General features: G+C 52.0%; 1 protein-coding gene across 1 annotated transcript; it reads left to right on the top strand.

The window, feature by feature from the left end:
• The first annotated feature begins 1,750 nt into the window (after positions 1–1,750).
• On the top strand, positions 1,751–8,888 carry SOST (sclerostin). Its single transcript, XM_032279486.1, has 2 exons — positions 1,751–4,112; positions 6,856–8,888. Exons 1-2 carry the CDS (start codon positions 3,893–3,895, stop codon positions 7,275–7,277), a joined length of 642 nt encoding a protein of 213 aa, XP_032135377.1. The 5' UTR covers positions 1,751–3,892; the 3' UTR covers positions 7,278–8,888.
• The last annotated feature ends 3,896 nt before the right edge of the window (positions 8,889–12,784 follow it).

Raw genomic sequence — 12,784 nt, forward strand, 5'->3', positions numbered from 1 at the left:
CCTTCCTCACTGTCCTCGAAGGAGCCAACTCTGCCAGCATCTTGAACTCGCACTCTTAACCTCCAGCTCTGAGACGGCTTCTGTTGCTTATTCCACCCAGTGTGTGGTACTGACTGACGGCAGACTCAGCAAAGTGCCACCTATGGGGGCCTCTGTTTTGTGGGTGAGGGCGGGGACCTGGCTGGGTTTTCTGGAAAACAGCCCTGCAATACCCTCATCAGACCCACCAACTCTTCACTCCCTCAGACACAGCATTCACTTCTAGAAATAAATCTAAAGTTTTCTTGTTTTGTTTTGTTTTACTTTGTGGAATACTACTCAGCCAAAAAAAGGAAAAAAAGGAACATGTTACTGATATGTACAACTTGGATAACCCTCTAGGAAATTATGCTGAGTAAAAAAAAATCCCCAAAGGCTACATGCAAATTTATTCCATTTATATAACTTTTTTTTTTTTTTTTAACAGTCTCACTCTGTCACCCAGGGTAGAGTGCAGTGGCTCAGTCTCAGCTCACTGCAACCTCTGCCTCCTGGGTTCAAGCGATTCTCTTGCCTTAGCTTCCCAAGTAGCTGGGACTACAGGTGCGTGCCACCACACCAAGCTAATTTTTGTATTTTTAGTAGAGACAGGGTTTTGCGCCATGTTGGCCAGGCTGGTCTTGAACTCCTGACCTCAAGTGATTCACCTGCCTCAGTCTCCCAAAGTGCTGGGATTACAGGCGTGAGCCACTGTGCGTGGGCGCATATATGTATCATTTTTGAAGTGAAAAAAAATGACAGAAATGGCGATTAGATTAGTAGTTGCCAGGGGTTAGTTGTGGGAGGGAGGGAGATGGGTAACAGAGAAAGACTTGTGGTCACAGAGCTGTGGTTTATATTGGTGGATCCCCAAATTTACACGTGACAAGATTGCATAAGAACTAAGTATACACACATGTGAATGCGTGTGCATGCACAGAGTCCAGGTAACACTGTGGGAGATGTGGATAAGATTGGCAAATTGTGTCAATGTCAATATCCTAGTTGTGATATTGTCCTGTAGTTTTGTGAGGCATTATTGTTGAGGAAAACTGGATATGAATACATGGAGTCTGTATTCTTTCTTTCTTTTTTGAGACAGGGTCTCACTCTGTTATCCAGGCTGGAGTGCAGTGGCACAATTGTGGCTCACTGCAGCCTCAACCTCAACCTCAAGTGATCCTCTCACCTCAGCCTCCTGAGTAGCTGGGACCACAGGTATGTGACCCCATGCCTAGCTAATTTTTACATTTTTTGTAGAGATTAGGTCTCACCATGCTGCCCAGGTTTGTATTTATTTCTTATATTTAAAACATACAATTATATTCAAATTTAAAATTTTAATTTAAAAAGTTACTGAGGCTGGGCACGGTGGCTCACGCCTGTAATCCCAGCACTTTGTGAGGCAGAGGCAGGCGGATCACCTGAAGTCAGCAGTTCAAGACCAGCCTGGCCAACATGGCGAAACCGTGTCTCTACTAAAAATACAAAAATTAGCTGGGTGTGGTGGTGCGCCCCTGTAGTCTCAGCTACTTGGGAAGCTAAGGCAAGAGAATCCTTGAGCCCAGGAGGTGGAGGTTGCAGTGAGCTGAGATTGTGCCATTGCATCCCAGCTTAGGTGACAGAGCGAGAGTCTGTCTCAAAAAATAAAAAATAAACCATACAAGGATGCTCATAGTAGCCTTGCTGAAAATAAGAAAAAACTGGAAATAACCCAAACTATTCACAATAGGAATCAGCTAAATAATTCCAGGGAATACTGTGAACAATGCCAAGTTTGTGGACTAAGACCGAACGGCTGTCGATGACTTCACGTTAAACGAAAAGGCACAAGATATCACAGCAGGTTCTTGCTGAGCCATTCAGAGGGGTGGAGGTCATTTAGAGGTTCAAAGACTCCACTGGAGTCTTCTTTTTTCATTTAATATTAGTTCACTTCCAAATAAAATAAGGAAAGGAAATCATGCCCAGTCCTGGGCCTTACCATCCTTATGACTGAAGAATCGCCCTTCCTTTTGTTTCCAGCAGGTGGCAGACGTGTTCCAGGGATAGATCCTGCTGTCTCTAATGCAAATGGTCCAGCTGCTCCCAACAGCAGGTGGGGCTATAAGCACCCATCCTATCTGCTCAAGGAACCCAGGCATCAGAACTGCTCTCTCCCAAGTCCATTGCAAGAAGGCAGTTGTCTGGCCACGAGAGGGTTAACAGTGCACATTCCAGAGCAAGGGAAAAGGAGGCTGGATGGTCAGACAAGGAGAGGGGGTGTGGAGGGCCAGCTTCTCACAACACTACCGGCTCTGCTGGGAGAGATAGATCACCCCCAACAATGGCCACAGCTGTTTTCATCTGCCCCAAAGGAAACTGACTTAGGAAGCAGGTATCAGAGAGGGCCCTTCCTGAGGGGGCTTCTGTCTGGCTTGTAAAACTGTCAGAGCAGCTGCATTCATGTGTCGGGTGATGGATGATGGAAAGGACAGTCAGCTGCAGATGGACACAGCCACTTGCAAGCTGAGGCAGGTGGCAAAGGCCTTGCAGAGGGTCTGCAGGTGATTTCAATGAATCAATGAAACCGATTCATTGCCCAGTTAAAATACCAGGAGGATCTGGGCAGTCTCTTCCCAGGAGCTGCTCATCCTCAAACAATCTGTCTTCAATGAAGGCCTCCTCCAACCCTCCTTTCTCTTCTTGCACCTCAGGTGTGAACCTTTCTCCCCACTGCCTCTACCTGCCCCGCAGCCCTGTGCCCTTCATTCTATGCAGAGCCAAGGTGGCAATTTCTCTTAGCTTCTTTGTGACTCGTTGGTCCTGGGATGGCTTCATGGAACACAACCTGTGGTATGCACCAATGAAACTTTCCATGTAGGACTCAAACTGTTTTTGAAAAATGTAAGCGGCTACAAGGCGAGAAAAAAAAATGTCAGCACTAGAAATGCTGGCCATAGCTTTTGCTGAGGAAAGGAATTTGGTGTTATCTGCTCGCACCCACAGCCTGGTTGGGAAATGACTGTCTTCAGCCCATCCCACTGCGAGCCACAGTGAGTGTCCTGGCTCGGAAGTGCCTGTCACGGTACACAGAATCCCCGAGGAGCATGAGCTGGGATTTCCTCTGTGAGCCGCATCATGGGAGCCTGAATGACCAGCACATCCTCCACTTGTAACCAGAGTCCTGTCCCCTCTCCCAAGTGGCCACCCTTACTCTGGCCCTCTAGTTCTCTCTCTTGCCTTCTAGAAAATGCCAAGAGAGGGGCTTCCTTGGTCAGGACAGTCAATGCTGAGACTCGTGGAGTTGGGGCCAATGGGATTTCTTAAAAAGCATCTTTCTGCCTCTGGCTGGGTCTATGGGGGTCAAACAGACACCCCTTGGGCCATTTGTTGGTGGGGTGACAAATGAACTTGGCTTGAGAAATGGAATAGGCTGGGCTCAGCCCTGCAAAGCACTCGGAACTGCATACTTCTTTGTTGAATGGGTCCACAGTTTGTTTTGAGAATGCCCGAGGGCCCAGGGACAATTAAAAGCCGGAGCTCATTTTGATATCTGAAAACCACAGCCGCCAGCACGTGGGAGGTGCCGGAGAGCAGGCTTGGGCCAAGCCTCACACGCCCCCTCTCTCTGGGTCACCTGGGAGTGCCAGTAGCAATTTGGAAGTTTGCTGAGCTAGAGGAGAAGTCTTTAGGGAGGGTTTGCTCTGAGCACACCCCTTTCTCTCCCCCCCCCGCCCCCCGGGGCTGAGGGAAACAGGGGACCAGCCCTGCCCCAGCCTGTCCTCATTGGCTGGCATGAGGCAGAGGGGGGCTTTAAAAAGGCGACCGTGTCTCGGCTGGGGACCAGAGCCTGTGCTACTGGAAGGCTGCGTGCCCTCCTCTGGCTGGCACCATGCAGTTCCCTCTAGCCCTGTGTCTCGTTTGCCTGCTGGTGCACACAGCCTTCCGCGTGGTGGAGGGCCAGGGGTGGCAGGCCTTCAAGAACGATGCCACGGAAATCATCCCTGAGCTGGGAGAGTACCCCGAGCCTCCACCAGAGCTGGAGAACAACAAGACCATGAACCGGGCGGAGAACGGAGGGCGGCCTCCCCACCACCCTTTTGAGACCAAAGGTATGGGGTGGAGGAGGGAATTCTTAGTAAAAGGGTCCTGGGGAGGTTTTAGAAACTTCTTTTTGGGAGGCTTTGAAGACTGGGGTAGACCCAGAGAAGACCGCTGGCCTCTGCCAGCACTGGTGGAAGAACAGCTTTGACTGGAGGCAGGGGAAGGATGGCTCTGGTGCAGCCTTCGAATTCAGGTGCAGGGGCACGAGGCCAGGTGGAGTCTGTCAGTGAGAGCCCAGGGCAGGGAGGAGGCTGGGGTGGTGAGGGTATGGCATCAGGGCATCAGAACAGGCTCAGGGGCTCAGAAAAGGTTTCAAAGAATCTCCTCCTGGGAATATATGAACCACATCCAATTGCTGGTACCACTGGGGAGGGAACTAGGTGAGGGAGCCTCCCATCCACAGAACAGCGCCTGTGGGGTGCCAGACACTATGCTGCCTGTGGCTGTCCCCACCACACAGATCCACGTCATGGAACCCCAGGAGGTGAGCCCCCAGCTCGAAGGGAAAGAAACAGGCTCTAGGCACTCAGTAACTTGGTAGTGAGGAGAAGAGCTGAGGTTTGAACCTGGTTTGATTCAACTGCAAGACAGTCCTGGTGTGTGTGTGGGGGGGGGTGTTGGGGACAGATCCCCACAAGGCAGTGCAAGAGGAAGGCCAGAGAGGCACCCCTGCAGTGTGCATTGCCCATGGCCTGCCCACGGAGCTGGCGTTTGAAGGAATGGGCACTGTCGGCACAGGTTTAGCCTCTGACATGGGTGCAGCTGTGTCCAGGTCCTAGAGGGCACATAGCATCCTCTGTGCCAGAGTAGGCACATCTGTCCTCAGTGGCCACCCCAGTCCCAGCCTTCCCTCATTCCAGGGGAGGGAGAAGGAAAGGAGACCCTAGGCTCCTGGTCAGGCCTGCACAGTGTGCACGTTTGCTTCTATGGTTGGCAGGGATCACAGGGCCGTGGGTGGGGACGGGAGTGACACTTCAGACTAAGGGCTTCACTGCACTCTGGCCATTATCCAGGTGGCAGAGAAGCCGACTGCCCAGGCTCCTGCACCCCAGCCTTCCCTGCCTCACAACCTGTTGGGGTTATGGAGTGCTAAAAAGGGCCACCACCTGGGAGGCCAGCCAGGACCCTGTGCCTTTGAAATGGAGGACAAAGGTGCCTCCTCCCACAGCCCCCTTTCCAGGCAAGGCCAGCTGGGCTCCAGTGACTGCCTGAAGGGCTGTAGGGAACCCAAACACAAGCTGTCCACCTTACTGGGCTCCTGTGAGGGACCACAGCCCCTGAGGAAGCCACATGCTCAAAACAAAGTCACAATCTGCAGAGGAAGTGACTGACCTAGGGGCACTATTCTTGGAAAGCTCCCAAATGCCCCCTTCCCTGGGCAAATGCCCCCCCAATACACATCCCAGCCCTACAGAGGTGAGGATGCAAACCAGCCCACAAACCAGAAAGCAACCCCAGACAATGGCAGCGGCCACATCTCCCCTGCTGTGCTTGCTCTCCAGAGTGGGGGTAGGGTGGGGGTGGCCTTCTCTGCCCCCTCTCTGGTTTGGTCTGAAGACTATTTTTCATTCTTCCGTGTCACATTGCAACTATCCCTATGAAACCTCTGGGGGTGGACTGGTACTCACACAAGGACCAGCTATTTAAAAAGCTCCCACACATCTAAGTCCACCGTAAGAGACACGGTCAAGGTGTGCGCAGGGGATGAGGTCATTCCTCTGAACCCAATCTCCGCCTGCACAGGGAGTATCACCATGAGGTGCCCATCCAAATAATACAGAGCAAGAAATGTGCCCAGCAGACAGCTGGGTAAATGTATGTGGCAGCTGAACCTGTAGGTTTTGGTCAGAGCTCAGGCCTTAGAGTAAAAAGCAGCCCTCGGCTCCGACCCCCAGCCCAGCTTCCAACTGGTGCTCCAACACAGAGCCTCCCCTCTTATGGGAGCCAAAAGGTGCTGCAACCCCAGGGAAGTGAGGTCTGGATTGTGCAGCCCTGCCTTCTGGGCACGTTCTTTTCTGTGGCTGGGCCTCAGTATTCTCATTGATAATAAGGGGGTTGGACACTGTGCCTTTGATTCCTTTCAAGTCTAATGAATTCCTGTCCTGATCACCTCCCCTTCTGTCACCTCCACAGCAGCTGCCCTGATTTATTACCTTCAATTAACCTCTACTCCTTTCTCCATCTCCTGTTCACCCCTCCCAAGTGGCTGGAAAAGGAATTTGGGGAAAACCAGACCCAGGGAGAAGGTGTGGCGGGTACTTACTTACGCTGCCCAGGCCAGGGTCCCTGCGGCATAAGTGTGGCTTAAATCATAAGAGGATCCCGAGGAGAAAAATAATAGTAATAATAATACATCATAACAGCTGATGCTTCCAGCTGTATGTGCCAAGTGGTATTCTCTGCATTGCCTGCCTAATGGATTAACTCACAATGCTTGGGACGGCCCATTTTACAGAGTGGAAGAGAGGGGTTAAGGAACTTGCCCAAGATGACACCTGCAGTGAGCGATGGAGCTCTGGTGTTTGCACCCCAGCAGTCATTTGGCTCTGAGGAGACAGGGTGTGCAGGAGAGCTTTCCACCAGCTCTAGAGGATCTGGGACATTCATGCAACAGGTGTCCAGGGGCAAAAGCCTCTGGAGACCGGGAGAGGCAGGCTTTGCAAAAGCAGGACTGGGGTGGAGGGGGCCGGGCCGGGCCAGGGTGGTGGTGGCCGGGTGGGCGGCCACCCTCACGCGTGTCTCTCTCCGCAGACGCGTCCGAGTACAGCTGCCGCGAGCTGCACTTCACCCGCTACGTGACCGACGGGCCGTGCCGCAGCGCCAAGCCGGTCACCGAGCTGGTGTGCTCCGGCCAGTGCGGCCCCGCGCGCCTGCTGCCCAACGCCATCGGCCGTGGCAAGTGGTGGCGCCCGAGCGGGCCTGACTTTCGCTGCATCCCCGATCGCTACCGCGCGCAGCGCGTGCAGCTGCTGTGTCCCGGCGGTGCGGCCCCGCGCGCGCGCAAGGTGCGCCTAGTGGCCTCGTGCAAGTGCAAGCGCCTCACCCGCTTCCACAACCAGTCAGAGCTCAAGGACTTCGGGCCCGAGGCCGCGAGGCCGCAGAAGGGCCGGAAGCCTCGGCCCCGCGCCCGGGGCACCAAAGCCAACCAGGCTGAGCTGGAGAACGCCTACTAGAGTCCACCCGCACCCCACCCTGTGGCGGGCGACCCGGCCCTGTGCCCCACGTTTCTGTCCTCTGCGCGTGGTTCGATTGTTTATATTTCATTGTAAATGCCTGCAACCCAGGGCAGGGGGCCCAGACCTTCCAGGCCTTGTGGCATCCCGGGCACCGGCAAGGCCCACCTCGGCCGGCCAGCTGAGGGGTCCCGCGGGGTAGGGGAGGGAGTTGAGAGTCACAGACACTGAGCCACGCAGCCCCGCCTCCGGGGTCGCCTACCTTTGCTGGTCCCACTTCAGAGGAGGCAGAAATGGAAGCGTTTTCACGGCCCTGGGGGTTTAAGGGAGCCGTATGGGAGTGTGACAAGTCCAGGGACTGGTTAAGAAAGTTGGATAGGATTCCCCCTGCACCTCACTGCCCATCAGAAAGCCTGTGGCGTGCCCAGAGCACAAGACTAGGGGCATCTGTAGATGTGGTTTCTAGTCCTGGCTCTGCCACTAACTTGCTGTGTAACCTTGAACTCCACAATTCTCATTTGGGACCTCGATTTCCACTTTGTAAAATGAGGGTGCAGGTGTGTTTAGGATCTCGAGGGGTCTACTGGCATATGAGTCCAAGCACTCCAGTGCCTTTTGAATGGGCAGAGATGAGAGAGAGAGAGAGAATAAATGAATGAGGTTGCATTGACTCAATGCCAATGTCACTTCCAGGATTCAGAATTCAGAGTTGTGATGCTCTCATCTGACAGCCAAAGATGAAAAACAAACAGAAAAAAAAAAAAAAAAAAAAGAGTAAAGAGTCTATTTCTGGCTGACATATTTATGGCTGACAAACCCCTGGAAGAAGCTATGTTGCTTCCCAGCCTGGCCTCCCCAGATGTTTGGCTACCTCCACCCCTCCATCTCAAAGGAATAACATCATCCACTGGGGTAGAGAAGGAGAGGGTCCTGAAGGTGGTGGGAGGAATAGAAATCACATCCCCCCCGCAACTTCTCAAAGAGCAGCATCCCTGCCCCGACCCACAGCCATATTTTACTGTCACCTTCTGAAGAGAAGTTCAAGGTCCCAGGACAGTGGTCTAGCAGGCCCGAGAGAGCAGCCATCACACCCTCCCAGACCAGCACATCCCTTCTGAGATGCCACCTTCTGCCCACCGCTCACAGACACATTTCTGCCTAGAAAATAGCTCCCTCCTCCTCTTACATGTGACGGCATTTCTTACACTAAAAGAATATTATTGGGAGAAAAATCACAGGTGCTGTACATATGCTGAGCGACTGCAGAGCATAATAGCTGCCACCCAAAAATCTTTTTGAAAATCATTTCCAGACAACCTCTTACTTTCTGTGTAGTTTTTGTTTTTTTAAAAAATGTTTTAAACAGAAGCACATGCCGTACGAAAGCCTGCAGGACTGGTCGGTTCTTATAATCCTTCCACGTGGGACTTGTCCACAAGAATGAAAGTAGTGGTTTTTAAAGAGTTAAGTTACATATTTATTTTCTCACTTAAGTTATTTATGCAAAAGTTTTTCTTGTAGAGAATGGCAATGTTAATATTGCTTATGAAATAACAGTCTTTTCTTCCAGGCCAGAGACATTGTTAATAAAGACGATGAATCATGACCGAACGGATGTGGTCTCATTTTGTTGACCACACACAATGTCATTTATGTCAAAGTTGACACCCTTCTGTTGGTCACTAGGGCTCAAACCTTGGACACACCTTTGACGGCTCTCTGGTGGCCCTTGTGGCAATTATGTCTTCCTTTGAAAAGTCATGTTTGTCCCTTCCTTTCCAAACCCAGACCTCATTTCGTCACCCAGGGCATTGTCATAACCTCAGCCTTGTCTCCTTTTAGCAGCCTGCCCTCCATGCTGGCTTCCAAAAATGCTGTTCTCTTTGTATCACTCCCCTGCTCAAGAGCCTTCAATAGCTCTCCCTTGCCCAGGATCAAGTGCAGGTTTCCCAGTCTGACACGGAGGCCTTTCCTGCTTGACTCCCACCTCCTGCTCTGCCAAGCTTCCTACCAACTCCAAATGGTCATGCAGGTCCCTGCTTCCTTAGTTCGCCATCTACACTCAGCACCCCCAATAACTAATCCTCTTTCTTCAGGATTCACATTACTTGTTACCTTGTCCCCCAATGTTCCGGAGATTTTCCATCTCCCATGATCCTCTCTCCTCTGAGGTTCCAGCCCCTTTTGTCCACACCAGGACTTTGGTTCCTAATTCTGTTTTCCATTTGACAATCATTCACGGAGGACCAGCCTGGCCAACCCCTGCTTAGCACTGGCATAGATAACATGAAGCCAAGTACGATTCAGGACCAACTCAAAGGCAGCTTCGTCTTCCTCCAAGTATGGATTTTATGCCTCTCGGGTGAAAACGTAGGATCTTCAAAAGCAGGGCCAGCGTCCTGAACTTCTCTCAAAGTCTCACCTCCCCAGAGTGTCTCATAGTGCTGGATGCTAGCTGAGTTAGCATCATCAGATAAAGAGTAACTTCAAAGTCACTCTTTAGTTGCCCTAAGATGGGCTGGTCAGCTGGAAAGCTTTAAATTAAGTCCAGCCTACCTTGGGGAACCCACTTCCCAAAGAAAGCTGAGGTCCCTCCTCATGACTTGACTGTTTAACTCCCAATAAGCTACTTGAATTCATCATCATCATCAAGTCTTTGGTAGGTATGAGTGGGTATCAGTGGCCAGTTCCTTCCTGTGGCTCCAGCCCCCGAGGAGGCCTCAGGGAGCACCTGCAGAAATTCCATGCATCATGAGTGTCTCAGGCCTTGGAATATGAGGGCAGGTAGGAAGCAGAGACATCTTCCAGCCCTGAGAGGCAGTGCAGTCGAGTGGGTGGGGACACAGGCTCTGGGTCAGGTTTGTTGTTTTTTTTTTTTTTTTTGAGAAAGAGCCTCACTGTGGAGTGCAGTGGCATGATCTCGGCTCACTGCAACTTCTGCCTTCCCAGGTTCAAGTGATTCTCCTGCCTCAGCCTCCCAAGTAGCTGGGATTACAGGTGTATAGTGTCACAACTGGCTAATTTTTGTATTTTTAGTAGAGACAGGTTTCTCCATGTTGGCCAGGCTGGTCTCAAACTCCTGACCTCAAGTGTTCCACCCATCTGAGCCTCCCAAAGTGTTGGAATTACAGGCATGAGCCACTGCGCCCAGCCCCAGGTTGGTGTTTGAATCTGAGGAGACTGAAGCACCAAGGGGTTCAGTATTTCGCCCACAGCCACACTTGGGCTCAGTACCTGGCCCTGCCCCTCACTTGAGCTGCTCAGATCCTGGTGGGTGCATGGGCAATAATCAGGTCACACTGTTCTGTATGAAGTGTTATGTGAACTCAAGACAGGAGTAATTTGCTCTGTGGAGGGGATGAGGGATAGTGGTTAGGGAAGGATTCACCAAGCGGCTGCTGCTTAGAGATTTTCCGGGTAGAGAAGGCACAGCCCAAGCAAAGACTGCAAGTGCACGGCTGCTCATGTAGAAAGGTGGAAGAGAGTCCGAGTACTCGCCGTGTACAAGGCAACATGGGGGGACCAGGAATTCCAAGCCATGCCCAGACCTGGGGTCTGCTTTCTGAAACCTGAAGGTACAGGATGGATCAGCCCAGGCTGCAATCCCATTACCACCAGGGGGAAAAAAAACCCAAAGGCTAAATTGTAGGTCAGGTTAGAGGTTATTTATGGAAAGTTATATTCTACTTATATGGGGTCTATGAGCCTGGCGCCAATCAGAAAAGGAACAAACAACAGACCTAGCTGGGAGGGGCAGCATTTTGTTGTAGGGGGCGGGGCACCTGTTCCAGGGGTACAGCCAGACTCAGGGCTTGTATTAATAGTCTGAGAGTAAGACAGAAGGATAGAAGGAAATAGGTACCCCCCAACTCCTCCCCCCTACTATCACCCCCCACCGCCACACACACACACTAGCTCTCTGAGGATAAGACAAAGCTCCCACTCTCAAGCAGTTTATAATCTTGCTGGGGAGTCAAGTGGGAAATGAGTGAAAGAGGTATCAGTGTGGAGTATGTGATGTTTTGCCACCAGAATGGAGAGACCAGAGGGGATGGAGGGCATCTGTGGGGCCCTGGGAAGTGAGAAGGGAGCTTTGAAGGCTGCCTAGGATATGGAAGGGCAGTAAGGAGAGACAGCAGAAGGAGAGGAAGCAAGAGGAGAGCACGCCGGGTGGGGTGGGGTCGGGTGGGGGAGGTGGTGCATGCATGGGGCTGGCACATAGCAACTCTCTCTGTCTAAGCTGATTACACAAGCGAGACTGGGGGTAGAGCCAGATACAGTTGGCTGGGAGCAGTGGCTCACACCTGTAATCCCAGCGCTTTGGGAGGCTGAGGCAGGTGGATCACATGAGGTCAGGAGTTCAAGACCAGCCTGGCCAACATGGCGAAACCCCATCTTTACTAAAACTACAAAAATTAGCAGGGCATGGTGGTGCATGCCTGTGATCCCAGGTACTGGGAGGCTGAGACAGAAGAATTGCTTGAACCTGGGAGGTGGAGGTTGCAGTGAGCTGAGATCATGCCATTGTTCTCCAGCCAGGGCGACAGAGTAAGACGTCATCTCAAAAAAAATAAAATAAAATAAAATAAAATAGATACTGCAAATCACTGCAGGAAGAACCTAGGTAATTAATCATGAGAAGAGAGGGGCTGAGTCCCCATAGTGGCAGCACCAACTCCTGAGTCATGCGTGCTAAAGGGTGCTGGGAATGGCGTTCTGCTTTAAAGATGGAACCCAAGCTCTGCAAGAGCATGGTTATGCGTGGGTGGGAAAGATTCAATTCATCATTCCTTGACATGTACTGAATCCTTTCCTACTGCTACCCTCCAATGCCCAATTTCTCTACGATTGTCTGGGGTGCCTAAGCTTCTGCCCACCAAGAAGGCCAGAGCTGGAGTGGGCAGCTGCAGGTAGGAGAGATAGGTACCCATAAGGGAGGCAGGAAAGAGAGATGGAAGGAGAGAGGCACAGAGCACATACCTCCCCTGCCTGACAACTTCCTGAGGCTGGTTCTGCCAGCAGACTTAAGGCGGAAGCAGGGGAGATGTGGCGGGAGAGGAAGTGAGAGAAAGGAGAGGGCGGGGATGGAGAGGAAGGGAGGGTGATCATTCATTCATTCCATTGCTACTGACTGGATGCCAGCTGTGAGCTAGTCACCACCCTAGCTCTGGGCATGTGGCTGTAATCTTGGAGCCTCATGGAGCTCACAGTGAGCGCCGGCAAGGGGTGAGTGCCGGCATGGATGGATAACAAATAAACGTTTAGCACAATGCCTGGGGATGGAAAGTTTCCTAAAGAAAAATAAAGCTGGTGAGCATATAGACAGCCCTGGAGGCAGCCAGGCGAGGCATTTCTGAGGAGGTGGCATTTGAGCTAAGACTTAAATGTGATGGGAGAGTCAGCCACACAGGATCTGGGGGTGTGTGCTCTGGGAGGGGGAGCAGCAAGTGCAAAGCCCCTGAAGGTATGTAGGGGGTGGAGGAGGGACACCACTAATTGCCTTGGGT

This window comes from Sapajus apella, unplaced genomic scaffold (assembly GCF_009761245.1).
Source record: "Sapajus apella isolate SASKATOON/1434 unplaced genomic scaffold, GSC_monkey_1.0 scaffold12, whole genome shotgun sequence".
In the NCBI taxonomy this organism is placed as follows: Eukaryota; Metazoa; Chordata; class Mammalia; order Primates; family Cebidae; genus Sapajus; species Sapajus apella.

Bases quoted from the DNA above. Each gene is read 5' to 3' on its own strand.
- SOST (XM_032279486.1), top strand. From the start codon at position 3,893: ATGCAGTTCCCTCTAGCCCTGTGTCTCGTTTGCCTGCTGGTGCACACA. The intron at 4,113-6,855 runs GTATGGGGTGGA...CTCTCTCCGCAG, and splicing joins CCACCCTTTTGAGACCAAAG to ACGCGTCCGAGTACAGCTGC.